Below are 18,258 nucleotides of genomic sequence, written 5' to 3'. Positions count from 1 at the left end.
TCTTGAGCAGGGTCCAGATGACAGCAGGCCGATCTCGAGCAGGGTCCAGATGACAGCAGGCCGATCTTGAGCAGGGTCCAGATGACAGCAAGCCGATCATGAGCAGGGTCCAGATGACAGCAGGCTGATCTCGAGCAGGGTCCAGATGACAGCAGGCCGATCTCGAGCAGGGTCCAGATGACAGCAGGCCGATCTCGAGCAGGGTCCAGATGACAGCAGCCCGATCTCGAGCAGGGTCCAGATGACAGCAGGCCGATCTTGAGCAGGGTCCAGATGACAGCAGGCCGATCTCGAGCAGGGTCCAGATGACAGCAGCCCGATCTTGAGCAGGGTCCAGATGACAGCAGGCCGATCTCGAGTAGGGTCCAGATGACAGCAGCCCGATCTCGAGCAGGGTCAGGTGATGGCACATCATTCTCAAGCAAGGTCCATGTGATGGCTGGTCATTCTCAAGTGGACAACAATTATATTTATTCCCAAGGAAATCGAGCCAAGTCGGTGCACCCAAGCTTCCATTTATGCAGTATTTGGTGCCCGTTGCTGCAAATCCTTCTGGGAGTGACCAACTCACACACAATCTGAGAGCAACCCATGCTCACTACTGTACTTAGTTTGAAATTGATTCACATTGTACCAAACCTGCCTGAAATGTTCATGGCACTCTGGGTTTCTAAAATGGATACCATGTTACCCCATCACTCTCTGAAATTGGTAGAAATGTCAAAGGGAGAGATAGACAAACAACATTTGTGTTACCTTAGCTGTCTGTACGCTATACAACATATTCGATGGTGAAGCAGTATTTTACCAAAAGAAAGTTTGTTGAATTTTGTGTGCATGTAACTTAAAAACAGTTTCTGCAGCAGTATCGCACGTATGGATACTCCCACGAAGAATGACTGACTAAATCCAAGATGGCCAACTTGATTTAGATCACGCGACTTTCCAGAACGTAGAGCATGGTGGAAAAGTAAACCCATTTAAAACTCCCAGGGCCAACAGAATTCAAAGAAGCGGGAGGGAAGAGCCCTATTGGTTGTGGCTCAAGAGGAGGGGTATAAGAAGATTGGAGGAAGGCAGGGAGTCCGCATCTTGAGCTGGTGGCAGGAGCATTGAGCTACTGTACCGAGACACTGATGGGGATGGCGTTGGACTCCTGTTATCTGACTGCCACGTGTTATGTTATTTTACTGACATTTGTAGCGCACACGTTCACCCAGAGGGCATCTTGGCACGAGGATTCCAAAATCACAGCCAACAGCAACTACAACAGAACAGTCTTCACAGCCCGCTGGAAGAGATGATTTTCCATCCCTCTCAAAAGCGCAGGCAGTTCATTCCATAATTTGGCAGCCGCTTTAGAAAAAGCTTGAATTCCCACTCGGGACAGTTGGATTTTAGGAATGGGCAATAGATTGGCCCCACTAGAGCAAAGCAGTCTACCCGGGATGTAGCAATGGAATTTTTCCTACGGTATTCGCCCACCCTGTCCATTAAAGGCCTGGTGAACCAGACATAGCGATTTTATTCTCTGAGCTACCGGCAGCCAATGCAGAACCCGTAGCACAGGACCAATGTGGGCTCCATGTGGTGAATTGGTGGCCACTCGTGCTGCCATTTTGCAGTAGCTGTAACGAATGCAACCCAAAGATTGGGCCAGATAAAAATTATTACAGTAGTCTATACGACTAGTAATCAGAGAGGCCACTACCAGCAGCCACAGGTGAGAAGGGAGGAAGGGGGAGCACCTTCCGAAAAACTCTCAGCAGAAAGGGCCCTACTTACATACTGCACTTACCTGCAGAGACATGGAAAGCGAAGATGAAAGAAGCGCCCCCACATTTTTTACCACCGTCACGGGAAAAGGAAGATCTCCAAGCGTGGAAGGCCAAAGTGAAGGAGTCCAAAGAACAGAACTAGAAGGAGAACCCACCACCAGGACTTCCGTCTTGTCCCTGTTCAGTTTAAGCTAGTTCTCACTCATCCATTCTCCCACTGCAGAAAGACATTCGCGCAGCACAGGCGACCGCTCTGCCCGGTCCAATTGGACCAGAACCTAGATGTCGTCGGCATAAGAGTAACAATGAAACCCATGGGAGCGGATGAGGAGAACTAACGGCTGAACATAGATATTGAAAAGCATGGGGGCAAGGCAGAGCCTTGAGGAACAACCCAAGTGAGAGCCTGTGCCAAAGATAGAAAAGGTGAAAGTAACAGTGATTTGCTTCTCTCAGAAAGAAAAGAAGTGAACCTCGCCAGGATGGTCTCAGAGAGACCCGCCGTTAATAGCTTTGAGAGCAGGTTGGACTGATCGATGGTGTCGAAGGCCGTTGACAGATCTAACAAAATCAGAGCCCGCACTCCACCCTGATCCACCAGGATAATCAGATCAGACACCAGGGCAGTCTCTGTGTCCTGTCCCAGGCGAAATCCAGACTGAAAGGAGTCAAAGAAGAGAGGTTTCCAGGAAAGAAGCGAGAAGAGGTGAGACAAGTGGTTCAAGTAATTTCATACAGAACGGAAGAAGAGAAATAGGACGGAAATTAGCTGACACTGATGCGTCCAGAGATGTTTTCTTCAATAAGGGAATAACTGTTGCTTGCTTCAGTTACGCTGGAATCAAACCTGGCTGACAGGCATAGTTCACAGCATCCGCGACCAAAGGCAACATGCCAAGTACAAATGCTTTAAGCATAGCCAACAGAATCGGATCAGAAGGAGTGGCCGATTTGAAGCTTAAGACCATTCTGTGTGACCTCATCTGCAGAGTAGATAGGGAGGTGTGCCCACACCTGTACGGTGGTCTCAGAGGCCCCCGAAGGGAGAGAGGTCACTCTACATGGCCTCCTCATAGAGAGAGTTTCCTGATTATTTTCCACTTTGGAGATTAAAAAAAACAGAAAGGGAATCGCATATTGCCTGAGAAGATCGAACCCCTGATGAGAGATGGGAGGTGGAAGAGTGATTTCACCACTGAGAAGAGTTCCTTGGACTGATTCAAGGCACGCTCAACTCTCTGAGTGAAAAATGCTTGTTTGGCAGACTGGATGCCTTGGTGATAGCATTTGGTAGTAAGTCGCAGCGTAGCTTTCCCATCCAGACTATAAGAGCGTTGCCATTTACGCTCAGTTTACGAGCATACGAGAGGCTTTCAATTGGTCGCTAAGCAATGGCTCAAAAGAAGCCCTCCGTGCTTGTACCAGTTTCAGAGGAGCTACCTGATGGGCTACCTCAGTAAAGGTGAGCGAGAGGGAGGACAAGTTCATATTAGTGGGGATCCTACATGTGTCCAAGATGAACGACAATAAGCCTTGAGTCTACCGAGCGCCAGTTACGTTCGAGGACAGTACCGGGGATACTTAAGTGGGCACTGCTAACCCCCTTACCTTAAAGGCAATAAGGCTGTGGTCAGACCAAATCACTCGCTTAACTGAGGTGACAGCCATACTGTCTGCCACCGAGAAGACCACGCCCAATATCCCGCCCTGAACGTGCGTAGGCTCAGCTATAACTTGGTAGAGAGAGGCCCAAATCCAACAGTGCCTCACAAAGCTGGGCTACAGTAGTTAGAAGAGGGAAATTGAGCCTTATGTTAAAATATCCCAGCACCACCAGGTTTGCAAACTTGGCCTGAAGGGCTGCCACCAGCTCTACAAATGGATTAAAATAGTTACGTAAGGAACAGGTGGCTGGTAGATCACTAACAAATGCCAGACAATAGATGCTGGCACCGTGTGGCGAACTAATAATGCTTCCATCTTCAATTCATGATCCAGTGGAATTGCTGAGAACTGGAAAGCAGTTCTTAAAATGACTGCACCCCCACCATCCCCACCAGGGTGGTGGGGAAACACGGTCCAAACGAATAAAATTATAATCAACGGGGAGAGCCTGCGCGAGTGCTGGGCCAGATGCTTCCTATGACCACATTTCCATCATGAACCCTGTATCCCATGGTCCTTTAGACAGAAGGTCATGGACGAACATATTATGAGCAGGCAGAGAATGCAGGTTAACTAGAAAAGTATGCAATAAACTATCCTCAACACGCAGCAATGCCATATCCTGACAGCGCTGTAGGAAAGTTATTAGGTAGGGTCGGGTTTATAGGTTGAAGTTCAAGCAAGGTTTCCCTAGAAGCGAACTTACCAGTTGAACAATTTCAGCCTGTTGGACCGTCTGTGAGCCGGACGGGCCCAGACCAGCTTAACTTTGGCACAAATGATGGCGCGACAGGCTCTCTTGATGCGTTTCACTGCTGCGCAGTCTGCCAAAACGACGTATAAGCTAAAAGCTGTATTACCGGAGCCAATCTGCTCCCACTGCGGCTAGACAGTGAAGACAGCCTCCACTTGCTTGCGTGTTAGGCAGAAAGCAAAGAAAGACCTATACACCCGAGCAGAGCTTCGGTGTAGGATGGAGGCCAGGCACCCTCTGCCAATAACTGACATACAAGGAAAGGAACATTTTAAAAAGTCAGAAATAATTAAAATAATATCAAAGGGTAAAATATAATCGCTACATAGCATGAGTGCAGGAAGGTGACGCCCAGGCACATGCCGCAGCCTGGGATAAGACCCAGGGCTTTGAAAGAAAAGTAAATTTGTGAGCGAGTATAAGATAAAACAGAAAACCAAAGAATAGCGTACTGCCACAAGCCGTACCTCGTAATCCAAAGTTTGCCAGTACTGAGGAGCCTTATAGTTCCACTAATGGCAATCCACTTCCACTGCGGCTAGACAGTGAAGACAGACCGACCCCACTTGCTTTCGTGTTAGTCAGAAAGCAAAGAAAGGCCTGTACACCCGAGCCGATACTCAATGTAGGATGGAGGCCAGGCATCCTCTGCCAATAACTGACATATACTTGGAGGGGCTAATCTCAAATCTAATGCTTAGCGTGACCTCTGAGTCCCAGAAAGAACCTATAACTTGAAGAGGCCGCACGACCCTGAAAATGGGATTGCATGAAAAGATTGTATCTACAATGCCAAATGCACGTTTAGAGCTTATTCGGAATAGTAGATAAGATCTAATCCCATAATACCGAACAGGGATGCGGGGAGTGTCTCACATACCTCCAGTTTGGTATTATGGGCTGCGGGGATGTCCCCTGCATACATTATAGGCAGTGCGGGGGACAAACTGGCAACATCCCAAAATACTGAATTACAAAATGCAGACTAATGGGCTCCGTGATGTTGTAATTCGGTCTTTTGGGATACGATATGACAATGTAGACGCCCTGAAAAGCACTCAAAACCTGAGAGCTGCTGCCTACAACCTGAAGGGCACCAGCAACCCTAAAAAGTAGTTAGCCTCTGAGGAGTGCTGTGAACACCGAAAGTGCCTACTTTCTTGAGAACTGTAAACTGTTCTACTTTCTTGAGAACTGTTGAGAGGGTCTTGAGAACTGTAAAAAGTGCAGAGGACCTAATGAGTGCAAAAAACCCTGAATAGCACCTAGAGCCAAAGAGGGCTAAAGAACCATGAGATGGGCCTCAAACCTGAGTAGTGTTGGAAGTTTAAGAAAGTGCCTAGAGTCTGAGAGGTGTGCCGAGAAGCCTGAATTAGTGCTTTGCCACGCAAAGAGTGCTAAAAAGAGTCTGGCAGGTGCGCCGACAATGCAAAGATCATGGAGAAACTTTAGAAAATGCTTGGAGCCTCATAGGAATGTAAGATGTCTGAAGGACACCTCAAATGTGAGACTGGCTTTGAGAAGTTTTCACAAGCACCAAGAGTTTTAAAGGGGCAGTAAGTCTAAAAAACACCCAGAATGTGAGCGGTGCATCAAGAAGTATTAAAAAGATCCTAGAACCTGAGCGGGGCACTGAGGAGTTTAAAAAGCACCTGGATCCTGAGAGAAGTGAAGACAAACCGGAAGGTATGTTCCCCTGAGAATTGTGAAAGACTTGAGAAGATATTGAGAAACATGTCTGGATCACACCTGTGGCCTGTAGATTGTGTGCATACCTTTGCAGTGAGTGCAAAACTAAGCCAGAAGCTTACTGGCTTTAGATCCTGACAGACTGCCACAAACAAGCGCTTCCGACAAGGGGCATGCGCTCCTTACGCGCTCTCATTATGCCCCGCAGAAATATTGGTTCTTGTCTAATGATCCTTTCATCCCTGTGCCAACTACCAATTGCTCATGCAGTTTACCTTTCCAGCTGGATTTGAATACCTGCCACATCCTGGCCTCGGGCAGCACTTACTTGGCCCTATATCCAGTGCACACCTTCCATAAGGCTTTGCGCAAGCCATTCCATTCACAATAAGATATCTCAGTGAGCGGTGCCCCACAGAGCTCTGTCCACGCAGTTCACAGGTTCAAATCCTGGATGGGCCGACTCATCATTTCACCCTCCTGTGGTTGATGAAGAGTACCATTAAGTTGGCCAGTTTGGCAGCAAGAGACAATTCAGCATGTGTGCTCCATAACTATTAATAATATTACTATGGTATGTATTGAGTGCAGAGCCAGCTTGTGGAAGCAATGGAGCGCTTTACGAGTCATAAGGGGGACGGAGACGCGAGGGGATGCAGAGACGCGAGGGTGGACGGGCCAACCACAGATGAGTGAGAGGGTGGGCAATTAGGCAGCAAGGGATCTACAAGCAACCAGGGGAGAACACCAGCCAGTGTCCGGTTAGGGAGGGAGTGGAGGGTGTTTGGGTCTAGGTGGCATGGAAGAGCCATTCCTTGAAGAGGATGGTCCTGAGCTCCTTCCTGAAATTTACACGTGAGGGGGCGAGCCTGGTGTTGGCGGGGAGGAGGTTCCAGAGTCTGGGGGTCTAGATAGTTATGGGCTGAAGAATAGCTGCACAATGTATGGCTGCACTCCAATGACCCCCAAGATTAACCATGTACAAACCCTACTGTATATATGTATATTATTTAACTGATTTACCGTGATGTAATGCATATGCTTATACTGTGCCTGTAACCAAGTTTTTAAGTAATCTTCTTTTCCTGTTCTCTGTAGAACCCTGTTACCTCTGGGTTTGGCACGCCATACAAAATCGACAAACAAACAAACAAACGTTTACATAATTCCTTTGTATGTAGGTGTCAAAGCTCTTCACAGACCAGATCTTATGAGTAGCCTCAATGATTCTGTTTCTCTGTAGACATCCGGGCCCCTGACACACCGTATCTACGGAGTCACCATATACTCCAATTTCTTCAACTACAGACCCCAGGCCTCTGCACAGACTGTATCTTCTGACTTACCCTATTCACCTGTTTCTTTAAATAAAGAGCACAGGGCCCCTCTCCACTCGCTTATAAGCGGAGTCTCCCTATTGAATCTATTCCTTTAAATGGCCACCATCCACTCCGTGTCTGCCGAGTGACTCTTCTCACCCTTTTCTTTAAATGCAGACCCCAGTCTAATACAGAGTTCCCAATCCTGAAAGATTTAGAATGGAACAGATGAGATGGTTCTGGGCATCGTGGAACTGCACCCTTAAAAGCCAAAAACTGGAGCACGTCTGGCCCTGCCGAGAGTATCTTGGAGATATCCATGAGCACATGTGGTTCCCAAGAGGCTGCTCAGTGGCACCCAGGCATCCCCAGATCTGCTCCAGACCCCACACATACAGATCCCAGCTGCCTCCACAGAGAGGGTCTGCTTGCCCTTTCCTATATATCCCTCACCCTCTCCACCGACACTGTCTTCCAAGTTTCTCTATTCCGCCATCATTCAATTACAGACCTCAGCTGCCCCCCCCAACCCGCAGACAGTAGCAGCTGGGTGACTCGTTCATCCTTGAGATTAAATACAGGTCTCATTCTCCCCAGCAGACCGGATCTACTGAATCACTATATTCATATATTCCCTTTAATCAAGAGCCAGAGCCAATCCACAGCCCCTATTCTATGTATCGCCCTTTTGCGTATATTCCTGGTACTACAAACCTCAGTCCCCTTCACAGCCAGCCTCTGCCGAGTCGCCCTTTGAATCAATTATTTTAAATGTTGACCTCAGTCCCCTTCACAGCCAGCCTCTGCTGAGTCACCCTATTTATTTTTAAATAAATGCAGCCATCACTCCCCTTCACAGACAGTATCTGCTGAATCACCCTGTTAAGTGTAATCCTGTGAAGGCAGTCCCGAGTCCTCTCTGCAGCTGCTGAGTCACTATTTAAGTTTGACACCCTACGGAGTCTATTTCTCTAAATTCAAATCTAAGGAACTCCTCACAGATGATATCCGCTGAGCCACACCCTATTGAGCCTATTCTTGTAAATACCAACCTCCGGGCTCTCCACAGACTGTATCCGCTGAGACATCCTATTGGGTCTATTCCTGTAACTTAAACCTTAGGAACTCTCACCAAACAGTAAACGCGGAGTCACCCAATTGAGTCTATTCCTCTAAATGCCAAACCTCAGGACTCTCCACAGACAGTATCCGCTAAATCACCCTATTGAGTCAATCCTTTAAATGCAAACCTCAGGAACCTTCCAGAGACAGATGTCTATTCCTGTAAATACAAACCGCAGGGCTCTCGACACACAGTGCCGCTTAGTGACCTTATTGAGTCTATTCTTGTTAAATGATGCCTCAGGAATTCCCCCAAGACAGTGCCGCTGAGACACCCTATTGAGTCTATTGTTGTTAAATGATGCCTCAGGAATTCCCCCAAGACAGTGCCGCTGAGACACCCTATTGAGTCTATTCTTGTTAAATGATGCCTCAGGAATTCCCCCAAGACAGTGCCGCTGAGACACCCTATTGAGTCTATTCTTGTTAAATGATGCCTCAGGAATTCCCCCAAGACAGTGCCGCTGAGACACCCTATTGAGTCTTTTCTTGTTAAATGATGCCTCAGGAATTCCCCCAAGACAGTGGCGCTGAGACACCCTATTGAGTCTATTCTTGTTAAATTATGCCCCAAGAACTCCCCCAAGACAGTGCCCCTGAGTGACCCTATTGAGTCTTTTCCTGAATGCACACCTCAGAACTCTTCGCACACTATCCACTGAGTGACCCTATTGAGTCTTTTTCTGTGAATGCACACGTCAGAACTCTTCGCACGCATTATCCACTGAGTGACCCTATTGAGTCTTTTCCTGAATGCACACCTCAGAACTCTTCGCACACATTATCCACTGAGTGACCCTATTGAGTCTTTTCCTGTGAATGCACACCTCAGAACTCTTTGCACGCATTATCCACTGAGTGACCCTATTGAGTCTTTTCCTGAATGCACACCTCAGAACTCTTCGCACACATTATCCACTGAGTGACCCTATTGAGTCTTTTCCTGTGAATGCACACCTCAGAACTCTTCGCACGCATTATCCACTGAGTGACCCTATTGAGTCTTTTCCTGTGAATGCACACCTCAGAACTCTTTGCACGCATTATCCACTGAGTGACCCTATTGAGTCTTTTCCTGTGAATGCACACCTCAGAACTCTTTGCACGCATTATCCACTGAGTGACCCTATTGAGTTTTTTCCTGTGAATGCACACCTCAGAACTCTTCGCACGCATTATCCAGAGTGACCCTATTGAGTCTTTTCCTGTGAATGCACACCTCAGCACTCTTCGCACGCATTATCCACTGAGTGACCCTATTGAGTCTTTTCCTGTGAATGCACACCTCAGAACTCTTTGCACGCATTATCCACTGAGTGACCCTATTGAGTCTTTTCCTGTGAATGCACATCTCAGAACTCTTCGCACGCATTATCCACTGAGTGACCCTATTGAGTCTTTTCCTGTGAATGCACACCTCAGAACTCTTCGCACGCATTATCCACTGAGTGACCCTATTGAGTCTTTTCCTGTGAATGCACACCTCAGAACTCTTCGCACGCATTATCCACTGAGTGACCCTATTGAGTCTTTTCCTGTGAATGCACACCTCAGAACTCTTCGCACGCATTATCCAGAGTGACCCTATTGAGTCTTTTCCTGTGAATGCACACCTCAGAACTCTTCGCACGCATTATCCACTGAGTGACCCTATTGAGTCTTTTCCTGTGAATGCACACCTCAGCACTCTTCGCACGCATTATCCACTGAGTGACCCTATTGAGTCTTTTCCTGTGAATGCACACCTCAGAACTCTTCGCACGCATTATCCAGAGTGACCCTATTGAGTCTTTTCCTGTGAATGCACACCTCAGCACTCTTCGCACGCATTATCCACTGAGTGACCCTATTGAGTCTTTTCCTGAATGCACACCTCAGAACTCTTCGCACACATTATCCACTGAGTGACCCTATTGAGTCTTTTCCTGAATGCACACCTCAGAACTCTCCGCACGCATTATCCACTGAGTGACCCTATTGAGTCTTTTCCTGAATGCACACCTCAGAACTCTTCGCACGCATTATCCACTGAGTGACCCTATTGAGTCTTTTCTTGAATGTACACCTCAGAACTCTTCGCACGCATTATCCACTGAGTGACCCTATTGAGTCTTTTCCTGAATGCACACCTCAGAACTCTTCGCACGCATTATCCACTGAGTGACCCTACTGAGTCTTTTCTTGAATGTACACCTCAGAACTCTTCGCACGCATTATCCACTGAGTGACCCTATTGAGTCTTTTCCTGTGAATGCACACCTCAGAACTCTTCGCACGCATTATCCAGAGTGACCCTATTGAGTCTTTTCCTGTGAATGCACACCTCAGAACTCTTTGCACGCATTATCCACTGAGTGACCCTATTGAGTCTTTTCCTGAATGCACACCTCAGAACTCTTCGCACGCATTATCCACTGAGTGACCCTATTGAGTCTTTTCCTGAATGCACACCTCAGAACTCTTCGCACGCATTATCCACTGAGTGACCCTATTGAGTCTTTTCTTGAATGTACACCTCAGAACTCTTCGCACGCATTATCCACTGAGTGACCCTATTGAGTCTTTTCCTGTGAATGCACACCTCAGAACTCTTCGCACACATTATCCACTGAGTGACCCTATTGAGTCTTTTCCTGAATGCACACCTCAGAACTCTTCGCACACATTATCCACTGAGTGACCCTATTGGGTCTATCCTTCTACATGCAACCCTCTAGACCCTGTGCAGACACTATTTCTGCACGGTCTCCCTATTTCTATAGATCCTGTTCTCATTCCCCATACCCAGTGTTTCCACAGAGGTGCCCTCTTCCTGTATATCTGCCCGCGTGCCCCTTATTTGCCCAGTTCCTGGTATTCTGGGTCTCCTGTGCCTCCGGAGCCAGCTTTTTTGCTGATTTTCCCCCTTTGCCCCATTCCCCAGCACACAGTCACTGCACAGACAGTGGGCCTCAATACCAGTTTGGAATACCTCCAAACTTGTAATACATGTGGTAACCATAGTAGTAAGCGTCCTACTTATTCCCCATGCTGGAGTCCCATTCGCACTCACTGGGGACATGCAGTATTTCCGCATGCAGTTATACCACATGGGCCAATGCCGCTATTGTAAGTGGAGCCAATATCTCCACTTAAAACCTGGTGGTTTTTTGTTAATGAGGCCCAGTTCTTCTGTGTTCTCCCTGAAGGAGATTTGTGTCTGACTCGGAGTCATGTGCTGTCCTATGTCTTGCGTGCACAGCATTTTGCGCCACTCTTGGTTTGATACCGCCTTCGCCCCTTTAAAGGCATGCTGTTACTGGCTGTTGGCCTGGGCCATGAGGATGCCATTTTGTTTTAGGGGGCGGGGCTACGGGAATTGGAAGCTCAATCGTCGACTGACTGGTCCTTGTTTCCTGATTTCCAGGGACTCGTCGGAGACTGTGGTGCACTCCGCCGATGCCTTCGCCCCAGTTGCCTATCTCCGCTTCCAGCAGCTGCACCTGGAAGACAAGGAGGCCGTAAGATCTAAAGTTTCTGTACCAACATGTTTTACTCAGCAGATAAATACAGGCCAACGTTGCCCATTCTATTCGGGAGACAGTAGTCCAGTCCTGGGTTTCACTTTGATTGCTGGGACCACCAGTACAAATCCTAGACTGCAAAGTTAAAACTAGGTCTGAGCTACTGTGTCCCGAATAGAACGGGTAATGTTGGCCCACATGCAGATTTGCAAGCCGCACTACACAGCTGCTGTGGTGCTTGGCAAGTGTCCGGGCGGAGTGTAATACCGGATCATGTGACCATGGTTCAGGCCTCTGTGTACCCTAGAAATCCCATATGCTTTATTAGAGGGGGAAAGCTGCTAGCCTATTGGAGGAGGGGGAGGGGTGTCATGTATATGCATATACTGCTCAAAGCCTTTGCAACTCTTTTCTCCAGTGCTACAGGCTTGTACAGAATGCTCCGGGCTCCCTTGGTCACCCACTCCTTCACGCCGAGCACTGCCATTCCGAGATCTGGGAGGTGCTTTCCCCCCATCTCCCTTGCATTTCGTACCTGTTTTTTCTTTCTTTGGTAACGTACTGTGTTGTCTAATGCAGGTTGGATCCTCTGACGCACTTCCGGCCTCCCGCTGTCCATGCCAAGCTTCATTCGAGACCGAGGGCCTTTGCGATCCCCCTGAGGACCACCACGAGGCGGAAACTCCATCGACCGGCTGGGAGCCATCGGAGCGGGAGTCGCCTTCATTCCGTGAGTACCATTGGTCCAGTTCAGGAGAGTGAATCGGATTCTAGCCGGTGTGTTATTTTATCACTTGGTGCATCAATTAAACGGAAACCCGCTGTTGGGGATATCCGTGTATGTCACAGAAGATGGGGGTTGCCCAAAGTTCCCGCAGAGAAGCAGTTGCCGTCACCCTGGGCTGTTTCCAAGTGTCTCATAAAGATGACATCATCCATCTCCAATCCATTGGCTGCTGCTACTTTTCACCTGATTAAAGGACATACAGGAGTGTGGGCGGTCCTCATCTCCATAAACTCAGGAGTTAGGGGGCCATATCTTCTGCTGTCTGCCTAAGTAGTAAAACACTGAAACCATAATTAAATAACGTACAGATAACTTTGCTGGAAGAAAGCTTCTGTTCAGCATGCAACCTAAATGAGCTCTCATAGATCACGTTTCAAGAAACTGCCGAATTAGGAGAAAGCAGCATTTTCACTGTCCAAAGAAGTTCAGTTTTGCAACCTCCAGAGCCACTGATGGTGAATTTCATTAGAGAGAAAGTCCCATCCTCCCTCCTTGCAGACTTCTAAATCCAGGGTGTGTATGTGCTGGGTTTTATATTGCAGAAGCTGGCAAGAAACACAGCAGTAAACGAAAAGGCTACAGAGTAATAGTGTGCAATAAGCAAGTCCCCAGCGTACTGCGGCAAGAGCAAGGCAATATCGCTGCACAGACCTTTTTATTTATGCCTAATGAAAATAGTTCTAGGTAGCTACTAAACTTCTGGCGTTCCATTCCTAATGTCCTCATCGTTCCTCTGGGGAAAAGAAGAAGCTCTCATAAGGGGAGTTTCTTGGTATTAAGGATGTTTGGTGCTGTGGCATCGACATGGACTTGCCCATCCGACAAGTGGCCGCTGGGCAAAATACTATGGGCCTCATTACGACCCAGGCGGAGGACCATGGTGCTAATAGCACCTTGATCCATGTCGGTAACTTACCGACTCCGCCATGAGAAAGGGGGAATTACCACCCCATTACGAGGTTGGCGAGGCGGTAATTCCCCCTTCTTCCTTGGCCCTTCCCCATTTCCTTTTTTGCCCCATAGGGCTCAATGGGAATGGGGAAGGCGCTAAGTACGGTACCACAAATTGCGGTACCGTACTTAGCACCAAGGTCCCTTTGCGGGTCCCTACTTTAACAGCTGGTAAAACCAGCCGTTAAGGTCGGGTCCCGCAAAGGGACCTCGTAATCGGGCGCTAAGTGCCTTTTACGGCGCCTTTAAACACTTAGCGCCAGGGTCGTAATGAGGCCCTATGTGTTGTTCCTTTCTAGCGGCATCTCAGAAGTCTAGTGTCTCGTTTGAGAATGAAACGTGTTGCCCTTTTTGTTGCGAGTGCAAATTCGAAGACGCTGGATGTCTGAATAATGTGGATCCAGTCAGAAGGACGAGAATAAAGGCATCTTCAGGTGTCTGCTGATTTAATCTTTTGGGCATTTAGAGCGTGGAAGGTTGCAAAGAAACTCATTTTAAAATGTTGGAAGAGTGATGCTAGACTCCCATGGATGCCTGGCTACATGACCTTTGTACTCTTTCAGGTCGGGAGAAGGGAACGAACCAGAGGTTGAGAATAATGGATCAATACGTTGCCCTATGGGATGTGTGCAATGATCTAGATTCCTGAATAGTTCTTTTTCTTTTTCCTCGTCCTCCTTCTCCCTCTCATTTCCCACTCTCTATTGATTCTTTTGTTTCCTTTCGACATCTCTTCTGCTGTAGACATCCACACCAAAAAAGTTTAAAGAAACCAGAAGGGGAGGAGGAAAAAAATAAATAAAGGAAAATATATGTATTTTTTGATATTGGTTTATTGGTATTATTGTATTCATACTTTATCGAGACTTTTATTGTATTTGCTTCTCCTTGAACATTTAAAAAGAAAGATTTACAAAAAAACAAAAAAAGAAGAAATGCAATCTGCGACAGCCTCTCTATTCCCAGTGAAACTTACACGCTTCCTAATAAAATGGAGAGCCCCAGTTTCCATTTAATGCAAGTAGCCCCCCCCCACGCCCCACCGCCTTATGTGTCTTCAGTGGGGTGCAGCGCCATGCGGCCTGGCTCTTTGTAAGTGGACGTTAATTCCTGTTTTGCTTTTCTCAAAGTTTTACAAATCAAATGTTAATCTCCAAAAAGACACAAGAAGGCAGCCAAGGCTCATCCTCTCCCCTCCCTGATTAAGGAGGCCCTGCCATGTTCACGTGGAGAGTGGGGTGGGCTGGGGGAGAGGACAGGTTTGCGCCCCTTATTCCATCCCTGCTTCATGCATCGTTGGGCTGCCGCTATCAGGACCCTCGAGTCTGATTTCATGCCCCCTTCCCAGGCGAGAGTCGCTTCATGGTCATGCTGCCTGCACTCCTTGGAGGCCAGCGGCTATTGGTTTTGACAAGTCCTGGGCTTTGGGCAAAGTCCTGTAGACTAACCCCATTGAGGCTCTGAAGTCGCACACACTGCACTCACATCTTGCAACATCCATAAAATAGCAAAAGTGTTTGTCTGTCCTCAATACAATCCACATGGCAAGTTTGATGTCACAGGTCATGCGCACAAACCTGTGTCGGGAGAAGACATGAGTAACGCCCCAACTCACTGATCAAAGTCACACAACTTCAGGCAGTGGTGGTTGTGAAGAAAATCCTTCAGAACCCTCACCCTGGCTCAGATACTATCGCAGCGCTTCTAGCAACAAAAATGGATCCACCTCTAACCCCGGGTTGGTCTGCGATGGTTGCACTGAACATGTAGCTTCAGAACCTTTCTTGTTTTTGGGCCTAGGTGATTTGGTCGAGTTTATTTTCTCAAAGTATATTTTTTAAATTAGTGATTTTGCTGCAAATATAGGCGGAGAGATCCCCGTTGCCTCCCTCCCTCCTTCAATGATATATGATATGTCATTTATAACGCGCGTGCACTCATGTGTTTCTAGGCGCGACAAGTCAATGGAGGGTACGGAGGGCGGACAAGACAAACGATCTTACTAGGCCTTGTGTCATTCAGATCGTGCAAGTGCAGTGATGCAAAGTGCAGGAGTAGGGACGGGGGAAATGCAATCAGGGAAGCATTGCTGTGAGTAAGTGCAGCCCGGACATTGCGGCTCAGGGTAAGTGCAAGGAGGTGGGTGACTGTAGAGGTACAGTTTCATCCCGCAGTGCGCGACTGGCCTGGAGGCAGTGCGGGGGAGACTGATCAGGAGGATCCAGGTACCTAGTGAGAGTCTGAGGGTAACCAAGCAACCAGTCGGCGCAGCAGACAGGTAGGTCAGCAGGGGATGGAGGGAGAGAAAGCAGAGGAGAAAAGGAAGGGTTTGAGCTCCCTCTGGAACTTCAGGTGGTCCGGCTCAAGTTTGAGAGTGGCAGGGAGGCCGTTCCAGAGGGAGGCACCTGCAGAGGAAAGTGATCCACCCCCTACTATCTGCCTGGAGAAACGTCTGACACTCAGAGAGTTGGAGGCAGCAGAACGAAGGGCTTGAGAAGGGAAGTATTTAGGAAGAGACTGTTGACTGTAGTGCGGGCCCCGGCTCCAGAAAGCCCTGTGAACGATACAGAGGGTCTTGTACTTGATCCCTGCAGCCACCGGGAGCCAATAGAGAGATTTCAGGGCTGGAGAGATATGGTCCCTGGGTTCGAAGCCAAGGATAAGTCTCAGCAGTCCAGTTCTGGATTAGTTGCAGAGAGTAGTGGAAGGCCGATTGAGAAAGAGGCGGTTACAGTAGTCCAGCCTAGAGAGAACCATGGCTCTGGAGACAGTGAGCTTTGAGGGGAAAATAAGAAAGGGAAGAGTACCTCTGAGTAGGTGCAGCTGGTAGAGGGTCTTCTTGGAAAGGTCTGTGATGTGGGGAGAGAAGGAGAGAGTGGATTCAAAGATGACCCCAAGTCTTTTAGCCACACGGCAAGGCAATGGAAGAGGGCCCATGGAGGGTGGCCAGAGAGAGAGGGAAAGCGGGAGCAGGGGTCCCGATGAGAAGGATCTCCATCTTACTGACATTTAAGGCAGAGATCGTTGGAGGTGCACCAATCCTGAATCGCGGATAGACAGTCTGGAATGTGTAAGAGAGGAGAGGAGGCTGTACGGAGCTGTGTGTCATCTGCATAACACGGACAGTTAGAGCAGAAAGTGGACATTAGGTGGGCCAGAGGGGCCACATAGAGATTGAAGACCCCCTACACTCAATATTAACCTAAACCCTACCCCCACAAATATTTGCAACAAAATCAGGTAAAAAACACTTGATGAAATCTACTTCGAACAAATATGCTGCAACCAAATCTCCCATTCCCCTTGGTTATTTCTGTGGCTCAAGTCAGTTTAACTCTTTTGATGCTTTTGCGACAGGAGACAGAGAGCAAAGTCACTAGGGCCACTGCGCTAGTAGATACTCCAAGCATGTGTTGAATAAAAAGAGCTGATGCTAGGGTACTTAAAGTTCAGGGCCTTATTACGGCACACACCGGTGCAATAAGGGTCTTCTATCCCATGTATGCCCGTGTGCAAAAACACACCCACTTAGAAGTATAAAGAAATCCTTGTTTAGCTAATTTGCATACCCATACTGCATCACTGCGTGGCTCTGATCTGCAGGTGAACTCCAGTGATGGCTGCTATGTGGCCCTGTGCATGTGTGTAACTGGAGCTGAAATGACCTTTTCTACTGTGACATTTGCTGGGAGAAGGAATAGGTCTTGTTTTTCCAAATCCACCATAATATTGACAGTGAAGGTTAAACATGCACCAGTGCTGTAATGTAAAGGATGTCAACCTACACTGCACTGAGATGTGGTTGGTTGTTGCACAGCCTTGATAGCTGCCAGTCTTGAGGTGACAAAACGATACATAAAATAGCATGTCCTATAAGACAATGCGCCTCATTACGACCCTGCCGGTCCAGAAACAACGGTGGCGGTAAATCCACCGCCACTGTTGTTTCCGGACTGGCTGTCTCCGAATTATGCAGGTGGGAGGTGTCACTCCCGCCAGGTCTGACCTTGCGGGAGTAACGCCCCCCGGCTGCAGGCAGAAATGGAAACACCGGCTCCGTCATAGACGGGACCAGTGTTTCCATTGCCCCCATCCCTATCCTATGGGAATGGGGATTTATGGAATTCCGCCTCTGGAATTACCGGGTCACTGGTGTTGTAATGTCCTGGTGATTCCGGCAATCACGGAGGCGGTTACCACCGGACTCGGAATGAGGCCCAATGTCCTTACCTGGAGATAAAAGCTTTTAACCTAATTTGCATACCCACAAAGCATTGCTCTGCAGCTCTGATTTGCAGGTAAACTTCCAGTGACACTAGGAGGCGCTCTGCTTGTGTGGAATTTTAGCAGAGATGTGCCTTTTCTCATAGCACATTATGTAAAAGCCAAGGAACCCGAATTTGTTACCATACAAAAAGATGGATAAGCACGCAGCTGTCCTTGAGTGACCTTCTTGACTAAAGGAGAAAAGGGCAGTTTCCTATTGTGCAATAGTAGGTAAAGAAAGGAGTGGACTGGTTCCCTCTACCAGCCCTAAGCTAAGGCTGTAATTGACCTTTTCACAATTGACCTCGGGAGAATTTACCTAATTTAGAAGGTTCAATTAGGAAATATATGCGGGGCGCAACACCCCGCAACCCTCCCCTCCCAATCCAAAACCCCCTGAAATGCCCCACCCAATCCTCTTATA

The 18,258-nt window shown here is 48.1% G+C and overlaps 1 protein-coding gene across 1 annotated transcript in view; it reads left to right on the top strand.

The window, feature by feature from the left end:
• Nucleotides 1-18,258, top strand: part of DPH6 (diphthamine biosynthesis 6) — a 785,760-nt gene that overhangs the window by 355,608 nt on the left and 411,894 nt on the right. Inside the window, exons 8-9 of the mRNA XM_069638528.1 lie at nt 11,734-11,827; nt 12,410-12,560. Coding sequence (XP_069494629.1) covers nt 11,734-11,827; nt 12,410-12,560 — 245 coding nt within the window. The remainder of the gene's footprint in view (nt 1-11,733; nt 11,828-12,409; nt 12,561-18,258) is intronic.

The sequence above is a fragment of the Ambystoma mexicanum genome, chromosome 14, assembly GCF_040938575.1.
Source record: "Ambystoma mexicanum isolate Mex_15411 chromosome 14, UKY_AmexF1_1, whole genome shotgun sequence".
Lineage (NCBI taxonomy): Eukaryota > Metazoa > Chordata > Amphibia > Caudata > Ambystomatidae > Ambystoma > Ambystoma mexicanum.
This window is presented reverse-complemented; position numbering and strand designations above follow the sequence as displayed.